This window comes from Atta colombica, unplaced genomic scaffold, assembly GCF_001594045.1.
Source record: "Atta colombica isolate Treedump-2 unplaced genomic scaffold, Acol1.0 scaffold47, whole genome shotgun sequence".
In the NCBI taxonomy this organism is placed as follows: Eukaryota; Metazoa; Arthropoda; class Insecta; order Hymenoptera; family Formicidae; genus Atta; species Atta colombica.
Window position 1 is genome coordinate 4300622 of NW_017259536.1, and position 11687 is coordinate 4312308.

General features: G+C 28.0%; 3 protein-coding genes across 3 annotated transcripts in view; 1 reads left to right on the forward strand and 2 right to left on the reverse strand.

The window, feature by feature from the left end:
- The window catches only part of LOC108691515 (syntenin-1-like), a 4955-nt gene extending 1079 nt beyond the window's left edge, over nucleotides 1-3876 (forward strand). Inside the window, exons 2-8 of the mRNA XM_018199288.1 lie at nucleotides 1816-1887; nucleotides 2035-2232; nucleotides 2411-2524; nucleotides 2650-2885; nucleotides 2979-3132; nucleotides 3213-3322; nucleotides 3497-3876. Of these exons, the coding sequence (XP_018054777.1) occupies nucleotides 1837-1887; nucleotides 2035-2232; nucleotides 2411-2524; nucleotides 2650-2885; nucleotides 2979-3132; nucleotides 3213-3322; nucleotides 3497-3551 (918 nt within the window). The 5' untranslated portion in view covers nucleotides 1816-1836 and the 3' untranslated portion in view covers nucleotides 3552-3876. The remainder of the gene's footprint in view (nucleotides 1-1815; nucleotides 1888-2034; nucleotides 2233-2410; nucleotides 2525-2649; nucleotides 2886-2978; nucleotides 3133-3212; nucleotides 3323-3496) is intronic.
- A 1098-nt stretch (nucleotides 3877-4974) lies between these two features.
- Nucleotides 4975-9730, reverse strand: LOC108691494 (exportin-2). The gene is made up of 16 exons (XM_018199256.1): nucleotides 9506-9730; nucleotides 9275-9420; nucleotides 8853-9191; nucleotides 8661-8768; nucleotides 8495-8587; nucleotides 8251-8418; nucleotides 8044-8173; nucleotides 7820-7983; nucleotides 7529-7718; nucleotides 7095-7293; nucleotides 6753-7013; nucleotides 6527-6618; nucleotides 6138-6441; nucleotides 5877-6044; nucleotides 5494-5804; nucleotides 4975-5206 (listed from the first exon to the last, which is right to left on the reverse strand). Exons 1-16 carry the CDS (start codon nucleotides 9588-9590, stop codon nucleotides 5061-5063), a joined length of 2904 nt encoding a protein of 967 aa, XP_018054745.1. The 5' UTR covers nucleotides 9591-9730; the 3' UTR covers nucleotides 4975-5060.
- Nucleotides 9731-10306: 576 nt separating this feature from the next.
- Nucleotides 10307-11687, reverse strand: part of LOC108691464 — a 1705-nt gene continuing 324 nt past the window's right edge. The window contains exons 2-5 of the mRNA XM_018199213.1: nucleotides 11405-11640; nucleotides 11222-11282; nucleotides 10511-10689; nucleotides 10307-10412 (exon numbers count right to left, since the gene is read on the reverse strand). Coding sequence (XP_018054702.1) covers nucleotides 10307-10412; nucleotides 10511-10689; nucleotides 11222-11282; nucleotides 11405-11640 — 582 coding nt within the window. The remainder of the gene's footprint in view (nucleotides 10413-10510; nucleotides 10690-11221; nucleotides 11283-11404; nucleotides 11641-11687) is intronic.

Genomic DNA, 11687 nt, shown 5'->3' on the forward strand with positions numbered 1-11687 from the left:
TTATATTTAATTAATTTAATATATATTTATATTTATATTTAATATGTATATTTATTAAAATTGTATTTCTTTTCAATTATATGTTATATAGCATTTAAATCTTATTCTCCTTTCTTCTTGTTTTCTTGTTATCTTGATTTTTTAAATTTTTTATCAATCAATATTATCCAGAAAAAATTATAGAACAATGAGGAATGATTTCTTCACTGTTTTTTATTTATGTCTGAATCATAATTTTACAACAATAAGAATAATATTTCTTTCTTCTTAAAATAAACTTTAATTATTTATTTCATTTTCTTTAATCCTGTCATTTGTGAAGGAATATGAATGTTATGTAAATAGATAACATTTGCATTATCTTGATAAAAATTTGTTTCAGAATTTTTCATATAATTTTTCAAAATTTCTATATAATTTTATAATTTTTTCACATTTTTTATACGAATTGAAACATTTCCTAAAAAATTACATCTTTTCTCAGAATTTTTCGTATATGTTAATTATAAAATATTGTAAGATTTCTAAGATTTTTTATAATATAATTCTGATGAAATATCTGTTATAAAATCTAAAAAATTAAAAAATATTTTTTAAAAATTATGGAATGGGAAATTTTAGAATATTTTAGAATTCATTTGTATGAAAAATTCTAAGAGATGTAAACTCTTCGAATATTTTTGAATATTTTTGAAAAATGTTCCAATTCGTATAAAAATTATGAGAAAAATTCCAGGATATCTTTCTACAAATCGTATGTTCTTTAAATACACGAATATTCAACGTGATTTTTACACTTGACTTTCCCGGAAATAAAGCTTCGGATGAAAAAAATTTGTTCTGTACTTTCGATTTAATTTTGTACAAGAAATTACATCCAGTTATATCATTTCCATCCTGTATATTAGTTTAGATATCTTAACACTTCAGATATCACGGAGAATGCAGAAAAAAAAGGAAAGTTAAAAAAGCAAGTTACTCAGAAAGATGTATTTTTTCTTAATAAAAATATTAACTTGATTTTATTATATATTATATATTATATTAAGTAAGGAGAGTATGAGTGTCAAATATGTTAGATAAAATGAAAGAAAGTATATGACTCATACATAGGAATGGTAAAATACATAGCTGTGAATAACCACGGAGGTATTTGTAGTACAAACAAATTTCTCTTGCATTTTCATAATTTATACAGAAGTCTAAAATGATATTTGCATTATTGCATGCGTACGTGTTTTTAAATTACATAAAATTGCTTCTTTATTTGCTGAATTATATGACATATGCTTCCGTAATTTGTTGAACTAACTTGCTTATTTTAGATTAGATTAGATTAGATTAAATAGCAAATTATAAAAAACGATATAAAAACATCTAAACTGAATATATACTAAATGTGCTAGTTAAAAATGTTCTTTTCATCTTTTTTTTTAATTCCTTTAATCTTTAACTCTCTAGTCATTGTGAGCTCGATAAAAATTCGTCCGTTCTATCAAAGTATTCTTGTCTATCAAAGTATTCTTGAGGTTGATAGTGTAATAAGAATGTTAATTTAGTTTGCGAAAATACATATATTAAACATTCCGATTGCAATGAACGGAAAAACCACTTTGACTTAACTTTCATATCGATCTTGTGTGACTACTTATGTCATGTAATTAATATAGAATAAAAATTAATATTGTATGTATATTGATTTTTTATTCTATAAAAGAAAATTTTGACATAATATTACCCTCCTTACCAAGAACAAATAAAAATAAAAATCTTAGAATAAAAAAAGAACTAATATGTGTCTATATTTTATTGCAGAGCATTAAAAAAAAAATCAAAATGTCTCTTTATCCTACGCTGGAAGATATGAAAATAGATCATATGATAAAGGTAAACTGCATGGAGGATTCATGATCTATATATTGTATTGCAAAAAAGTTTTAGATTATAATTTACAAAATATCTTTTGTACTATTATTTTTACAAATAAATACTCTATATGAATAATGATTTATATCGATTGAAATAATATTACAGGCTCAAATACAAGCTGAATCACAATATGTCGCTCCAATACCGATTGAATCCACGGCTCCCTCGGCTCCGATTTATGTTCCTTCCGCATCGAGTATGTTGTACCCATCTTTAGGAGATTACATGGGTCTCGAGCTAAATGAAGAGACCATTGCGCAAAATATGCCTGAATATGCACTCGCCACACGTCATGCGAATAATGTATGTCAATATTATATCAAATAATCCAGCCTTTTTAATTACATGAACAAGATTATATCATAATCATTAAAACATTAAATTCATTTTTGTAACTTTATATAAAGTCTATATATAAAGTCTGTTTTTAAAAGATTTGTAATTGTGATAATACAAAAATTTTAACTTTATGATTTAACAGGTAGCTCTTACTTCAACAGACGTAACACGCAGTCCGTTAGCAGGGATGATCGCACCTTTGTCTGGACAATCTATGGCTTTGCAGAAAGCTTATGTAACAAATGGTATTAGAGAGGTAATAATTGATTTTTAAATCGATTTCTGCCATTTTGTATTTTAAAATATTCTTAAATTCCATAATTATATGTAATTAGGAAAATATAGCTTTTTAATAAAATATTTTATTGTGTTTTTTTGCAGTTGACACTTTGTAAGGATGCTGATGGAAAAGTTGGCGTTCGCGTACACGCAATAAATAATGGTGTCTTTGTGTGTCTCGTGAGTCAAAATTCTCCAGCAGCAATGGCCGGATTACGTTTCGGTGATCAAATTTTAAGCATCAATGATATGTGCGTTGCTGGATATTCAATGGATCAAGTGCATAAACTCTTCCGTAATGCGGATGTCAATGGAATCAAAGTTGCCGTACGTGATAGGTCAGAAAATTTGCTATTTTGTTTTGTTTATAAAAAAATCTCAACTTTACTAACGCATAATTTCTTGTAACCTCAATATTATTTTTATTGCAGACCGTTCGAGCGTACTGTAACAATGCACAAAGACAGTATGGGTTACGTCGGATTTCAATTTAAAAACGGAAAAATAATTGCTTTAGTAAAAGATACGTCAGCTGCACGAAATGGACTTTTAACAGATCATCAAATACTCGAGATTAACGGAAAGGTTTGCACACATAAATACAGTATTTGCATTTAATGTTCAATAGAAAAACTGGTTGTTAGATAAATCAATAAATTTTACAGAATGTAGTTGGGATGAAGGACAAAGATATTACGGCAGAGATTGATAAAGGTGGAGATATCATCACCGTAACAATAATTCCATCGTACATTTACGATCATATGGTAAAAAAGTATGTAATTTATTATATAAATCATTATCTAAAACTCTGCTAGACTAATGTCGTTTAGAAAATTTATATAAACTTTGACATTAGAATAAAAAAATAGCAAAATCAAACTAATATAGAATATAAATTTTATTAATTATACAGATCAGATTATTGACATAATGTTTTTTCCTTCAGGATGTCCAGCAGTCTACTGAAAAGTTTTATGGATCACTCTGCGCTAGATCTTTAAATGAAAATAAATTTCCAATTTCTTATATGCTATGTAGCCAACTGCCAATGGGCACGTGCATTATTCTCCGTAGCTCCATTACGAAAAAAGTAACGAATATGCTACATATCCTAAGCACATTTACAAGATGCCAATCATATTTCCATAGCAAGCGTATATGTGATACCCGTTTAGAAATAGCCTATATTACGTGTCGGAATATATATTTTGACACTAATTGGCTAAAAATTACAGATATTTATCAGAGATTATTTTTTTATACAGAAGCACACATTTAAACTTGCAAAAGAATATACGTATTTAAATATTCAGCTCTAAACACGAAGAGAAAGTTTCTAGTTACATTATTAACGTGAACATTTATATTTGCAATACAAGACGTATATTATATCCTTTATTGCACGAATTTTATAAATCTATATATTTAGAATAGTCATTCATAATCATTGTATTAATATATAGAATTATTATACGTATTGACAGTACTTTTTTCTAATTATTGTCATTTGAATTATTGTAATATAACGTTTTAAATTCGAGTATAAAATTTTTTCTTTATAAAATTTTTATAATTAATATAATTTTATTACAAGCTACTAACTGTTTAGCACATTAACTGTTTCATTATCTTTCGAATATCTTCTATGATAAAATAATAGCATTACTTATTTGAAATTTTTTGCCTACAATACTTGTTAGAATTAGTAAGAGCATGATAAAAATATTTAAGATCTATGCAAATAATAAAGTATGATGTAATTACCAAATGTACTTCCCAATGTACTTTTCGATATTTTATTTATTAATGACACTTTAATCAAAGATAATTGTAAATTTTTAGTATAAATTCTTTTTGACTATTTAAAATACAGATGTAAATTAATATTTTCTTCTTTATTTCTTTTATAAAATATTTGTTTAATACTTCTTCACTCTTAGAAAGAGCTATTTCTTTTTAGTATTATAAGCTAAATGAAAATATATTGAAAAGATTTAATGTTTTTAATTTTAAAAATACAGAAGTATTAGGATAAATTATTTAATAATAAATGAATATGCATTTCATAAACATTTATAGAACAATTTATATTAGTGCCAATGTTATTTTACATGTAAATATAAAATATATAGCTGTATTTTAAATTGATTAAATAAATGATTAAAGAAAAAGAAACGATGTTTAATAAACCTGAGTTATGGGGTAAAAGATAATTTAAATTATTTTTGATAATTTGTATGCATAAAAATATAAATACGATTTCATAGATGTATTTCTTCTTTTTTCTTTTGTAATAATATATGAATTTCGAAGTTATGTGGTGTAAAAATGACAAATATTTCCTACAATATTGCAAATTACAAATAGAATACGAATAATATATTTCACGTATTATACAATAACCATATAAAAAGGAATTTCCCCTTTAATTACAATTTGTTAAGTTCAATATTATTCATTTTTCGAGCTATCAAATGGATCTTCAGTCTGTCTCGAACATCCAGTTCGTATTATGCAACAGTAATACCAGCTGTTTGGAGATAATTTCTCAGATGATTTGCGTTTGCTTGAGAAATCTGGCCTAACAGTCCCGGCAAATGTCCTGGCGACAATCTTCCAAGGCCTTGAGCCAAATGCAAACGTATATCACCGATATCTGTCAACATATTTGAACAGTTTCATGTAAATAATATTAAATGCTCTATATATTTGTATGCAATGATTCCTATTTAAATATTTCAACATTCTGTCTTCTAGAAAGGCCTTTTAAAGACGTTGGATACATTTAATGGATACATTTAATGGATACATTTAATCTAATTGAAAAATTGAATGGAAAGTTATGAGTAAAGGAATAAAAGAAAGTGAATATGCGTCTATTTACATTTATATGTGTATATTGAAAAAAGACAAGATAAATTAAATATGAAAAAATATTCATACTTTGCAATGGGTCCTTCCGAGGATTTCTTGCACAGATGAGTTGGCTATAACCAACTTGATAGCCAACTGCATCATCAAGTTCTGGAAACGCGTTGTCTTCTGGCAGCAAGCTTTGATCTTGCGGCAGTTCAAAGAATTCGACCAATTTAGCCAATAAGCGAGGATAGTATGTATTATATGGAGCCTCAAGCATCGCGGGACAATCGATTAGTAAGTTTGAAATTCCGACAGCCACCACTTTTCGTTCTACTTCGCCCGATATTTTTTGTAGATCAGTTATAAACACGCGCTCTACTACCATTCCAAACATTCTAAATATAAAACATTTTACTATTATTTTCTATACCTTAAAAAAGATGTCTTTATGCATTTATAAAACTTACTGTGGCTGTATTTGGTCGATAATTGTAATCAAGCTCGACGATGAATATCTAATAATATAATATGCAAAAAATACTATTAGACCTTTCACAAACTTCGTTGTCTTTGACGTCGAGAGCCTTTGAAAGAAAAGCACAAAAACTTGTCTCATATACGGTTCCAAAATGCTCCTGCAACATTGGTATTACAAGTGTATTAACTGTTATAAATATGAAATATAATTAATAGTATAAAATAAAATTTTTTTTCTCGAGCATTCTTACGGTTCAAAGTGTTCAATAATGCTTTGTATTAATAAAAATCCCTCATGATCATTTGCTTTCGATGCAATTAGTTTCTGAAACACTCCTAATAGTGCACTCGTCTTATCCTGCGCCACAATCTGATTCGAGCCGTGACTAATGAATGCTTGTAATAAACGAATCAGAGGATGAATGTTGGCTTGACGTTCAAATAGTACAGGTGATAATAGGCACGGGAACAAAGCCATATATGGTTCCGGTATATCTTGAGTGAGTCGTAACTCCAAAAGTAATGCAAGAATTTGAAAAACATATGGAATAAACTCTAGAATAAAAAACAAAATAATATAAATATTGATTCACATGCAATTACAATTTGTGATATGTACGTACAATTATAAATAGCTTACCTGGTATATCTTGTTGCAAAATTCCTTGAAAAATGGGAAACAATGCTTGTTCGAAAGATCCTGTTGCTTCAGGATTTGTCTTGCAAACAATTCTACAAGTAAAAAATGCAAATTTTATGAAAAATATAAATCAGAAAATGTCAGATAAAAATAAAAAGGAAAATTTCAAATAAGCAAAGATTTTTTTGTATGAGTATTTTAATATCATTACATGTTAATGACTTACTTGATAGATAAACTTAAAGTTTCGAAGAGATAATGATTGAAGTTTGGTCGACTTGGATTCCGAGATACGATCGCGAGTTTCTCGGTGAGTTTCGGAAGTAAATCGGCTAAATATGGTACCACAGCTTCTTGTAAGATACCGAAACTCCTCATGATAGCCTTCATAACATATTCATTCTCCTCGGAACCCGAAATGTTCATACACGCAAAAAGTCCTTTCAATAAATTTGCTGCTAACGACGATATATCGACCCCTTTGACTCTATAAAATTTTAAAGGATTTTCAGTATTTAATTATATAAATTATTGATAATATTTAAGATATCATTTTTGTATTTCTTACATAGTCAAATTATCAACACCTCGCAATGCGAAAATCTTTTCAATCGCGCAAGCAGCATAAGTATGCACGACAATACTGCTGGCACTTAAATGTCTTATTAATTGCGGCAAACTTCCTATTACCATTTCATGAGGTAATATCGATCTAAATGTCATTATGAATTTTATTCCATCCGCTTTAAGTACTGGAAACTCATTTACTGAAATTTGTTATTATAATTCGTTACAATAAACCATATAGCTATATGTCTATGTAATTTAATTTGTTTAGCTTAATGGCTTTTACTTTATTTTGTTATTGAAAATTTAAGCTTTATTAACTAACAATTATATTCAATTATTAGTTAATAAAGCTTAAATTTTCAATAACAAAATAAAGTAAAAGCCATTAAGCTAAACAAATTAAATTACTAATTTAAAACATATGCATCATACCATTTGGTTTTGCTAGTTCAGGTTCAATATGTTGTGCAGCAAATTGTGGTATAGAGACAAGCTCGCTACTTTGAGTAACTCCATGTTTCTGCGTCTGTCCTTTACTTGCACTACTAGTAACGAGATAAATAGCAGCATCTTTACTACGCCAATGTTTCGACGAGTCTTCAGCATATTTTTGCAACATCACCTAAAAATGTGCAATTTTTTAAATGCGCATGTGTGAACACAAATCATAAAATGTAAATTAAATGTAAGTTAAAAATAAAATTACTTTTCTATTATATTCACCTGTATGTATGCTCCAAAGATATCCATAATCTTTGCTTCAAAATATTTAGATAGTACTTTAACTAAATCACAAGCAGCACGTCTCCTAGTGTCCACATCACTGCCTTCGATATCACGTCTAATATATTCTTCAGGATTATCCACGAATAATTCATTATCTGATTCTGCAAAATTTGAAGAAATTTAGTAAAATGAATTTATCATCATATTTACGCTATAGTTACCTCTAAATTCCATGTTAGGAATAATAACTTTTTCACAGATACTACTAAGAGTTGCCGGATCTTCAAACAAATGTCTATATTGCGCTCGATCAGCTACTGTCGCCAAGAATTGTAATGCATTCGACACTAACTATAATAATAATTCAGTATATCTAAATAAACTTTCCCTAAAAAAAGAATTCTCGACAAATATTAAACGTTACTCACAGCATCATATTTAGGATCTTGTCCTGTGGATGTAAGTAAATTCCAAATCGCCGTAACAAATAGAGGTAAGTAAGGTTGAAATTCTTCGTCATATTTTTGGGCATATAGGCCAACATTGTCACATACTTGTGACTTTAATTGTTCTATTACACCTGCTTCCTCTCCATCCTAACGGATTTAAAAGATTTCAATTTTACACTCAAATATATTAATAGTATATATAATTTTGAAAAATATAAATTACTGTAGTTTGCAAGGAAGGAACATCAACATGTAACAAAGTATGAAAATTTCTCATCCATGCCTCCATATTGTCTTCGAAAAATTCTGGCAGATCCTATGTTGATAATATAATTTGTAAAAATGATTCTTATTTTACAAATAAATACATATAAAAAAAATATACTTACTTGGAAGTTAAGAGAGTAGAAAACTTTACATAATATAACTAATGAATTATATATAACCTTCAAGGCTTCCATATTATTAGCATGTACTTGTGTTAAATTCATTGTAGCCTGCAAAGTATCTCATTTAGAAATTTACTTACGTTCAAAAATATATTTTTAATACAAGCAAAATAACTTATTAAATATACTTACTAAAAACAGATCTGTTAAAGGCTGTGCAAATTTATCTAATACAAATTTTATTTCTGTCCATAGGCTGTCACTTTTAAATTCGTATCTATATCTCTTAAATAAGGAATGCGCGGTATGTAGGACTCCATTGATTACATGGAAATCACCAGTATTGAACTTTTCTACCATCTGATCAATCAATTCCGGCCACTTATTCGGAAAATCATACTTTCCAATAATAGATACCGCATCCGACAACTGCTTTTGTATTGAATCTGGCGAATGTAACATCAGATTAACAATTAATTTCTTAACAGCATCTCTATCTTGGATATGTATACGATCCATCGTATCCTCTTCCTAAAACAGGAGTTATAATAAATAAAATTATAAATTAACTATACAACATAAGGACGATAAAGTGAATGAATACTAAAACCAACCACTTTCCAATTGCGCTTGACATAATTTTTAAACGCAACTGCACCAGCGACCCTAATTGTGATGTTAATTTCAGACTTATCTACTAAATGTAGTAACAATAAGGGGAAGTTCTGATTGATTTCTACCGATTCGAGGAACTTCTCGGCTGAAATATAAATCGGATATTAATGAATGGAATATATATGACGGTTGATGGAGTAAAAGACAATGAATTTGTAGGTTATACTGACCTGGACGTCTAACATTCACGTCGGGGCTGAGAGTGTGCTTCAAATACTCGCTCAACGTAACCAAATTGTCGTCAGTGAGATCCATGTCGATGATTAGCAATGCAACTCCTTTATCAGTTTCTTTTCAAGAGAAATAACACGGCGGCATCAGCAAAGAGACGAAAGAACAACGCCGCATATTATCATATGCGCACGTAACAACCGGCTTTTCTGGGCTTCTCGTTGCGGCAGGGTCAGCAGATTACAAATTCCAAGCATTGTTTTTTATTGGTTGTTGACTGGCGCTCTTGGCGCTCAGCAAATTTGGCGGGAATGCGATAACGGCTGCTTTACAATAAAACGTGAGTGTCCGATCGAGGCGTTTATCTACGTTTTCTCGTTGAAAAGTACCCGTAAAAAGAAAGAGAAACGTTACTTTGCGAAAAAGTCCAATTGGACTACGTTTCTCGATTAAAGCACTTCGAATGCTCCTGAATTTAGAAATCATTGCACTCAAATTACTGAGAAATACGTATTTATATTTTGGTTAATATATTTAATTATACAATTAATACTGATATTTTATAACTAATAAATGAACGTATATTAATTGATATCAATTTGTTAAGTTAAATTATTTAAAAATTATTGAATATGTATTTTATAAAATAGTATTTCTGAATTAATATTAATTAATTTTATGTAATAACTACATTTAATTTATACTTTCAAAATGTTTAAATCTATTTCTAATAAATAAAAAGGAGAAATGATCATATTCAAATTTTCTTTTATCCTTAGCATTAGTGTGTTTTTTCGTCCTTAGATTCGGTGAAGTTTGACTGTGCATTGCTTTATTTTGTTCTGTATTTTGTTTAATCCATCCTCCTCCACTTTAATGTTATTCGTTAAATCATTATTGATTGATCTGCATAAAAAAAATATTACATTTTATATATAAATAAATTTTATATAAATAATTGTAAATTAATTAATAATATAATTATTATAAATTTTAGATTTTACCTGATGTCAAATATTGCACCATTAAGATTCGACAAATCGTCATCGTTAGCTTTAGTGTAATCTGCATCGCATTCTCTTATCATATTTTCTACATTTTGTTTTAGATCTTCAAGTTCTGTGCGAATCTTTTCGCATTCTTTTTGATGATTACTAAGTTCCTTCATCAAATTATCTTTAGACTTTAAGAAAAAGAAAATTTGCGTTATTTATAATTTGTTATAAATAAACAGAGAATAATTGCGCAGACTTTGGCAGAATGTAATTTATTTTGCAATCATTGAAAGTTTTCTTTGCTGAAATATACATCTTTGGATAAATTAAGAAAACTTTTTAAGAATAATATGACGCAATAATAACACTATAATATTATATAATAACGTTTCTCTAAATGCAGATCCAACCCGCATTCATCTTTAGACATTACGAGCATCACGTTTATCACAATCATTAAGCTTTTTCTAAATTAATTAATTAAAAATAAATAATCTCTAATATTTAAGATTTTATAGAAAATCATATTAACATTTTTTTTACAGAGACACAAAAATTTTAACTTAAAAAGAAAAATGTTTAATAAATTAAATGTTTTAATAAATTAAATTTGAAAAATAATTAAATTAAGTTTTGTAACTTTTTATTTAACTTTTAATTTATTACTATAGTTATTACTCAACCCTGAAAATTAATATTAAGAATCATTAAGAATCATACGTAGTTTATCCACTGACAAAAGTTATCCACATATCTTTTTGTTTCCGACAAACAGTTATTCCTGAAATGAAATAATCACTCAAAGCAATTTTCTTCGCAGAAACCTCTTTCACATTTTTTTCGATCGAATAAATTTTTTATTTGATGTTGATTGAAATATTTAAGAATAATTGTAAGTTTTACCATTGCTTATGCAACATATTCGCTCTTGCAATTTGTAAGTCTTCCAATTCTTGCTTCTTCGCATTATAGATCCCTGTATTCTCTGATACTTTCTCTTCTAAATCAGACACATTCTGCGTTAACTTGTCGAAATTCATTCCGATGCTGTTATTACTCTCGAGCAATTTTGACTTTTGATTCTTCCAGTATTGTATTTCTTTATCAGATTTGTCCTTCAATTTTCTTAATGTTGTAAACTGAAATATCAATTTTCTCAGCTTTTATAAATAATATTATAAAAAAG

Bases quoted from the DNA above. Each gene is read 5' to 3' on its own strand.
- LOC108691494 (XM_018199256.1), bottom strand. From the start codon at position 9,590: ATGGATCTCACTGACGACAATTTGGTTACGTTGAGCGAGTATTTGAAG. The intron at 7,719-7,819 runs GTGAATATAATA...GCACATTTTTAG, and splicing joins TCTTTGGAGCATACATACAG to GTGATGTTGCAAAAATATGC. The intron at 5,805-5,876 runs GTAAGTTTTATA...TTTTATATTTAG, and splicing joins ATCGACCAAATACAGCCACA to AATGTTTGGAATGGTAGTAG.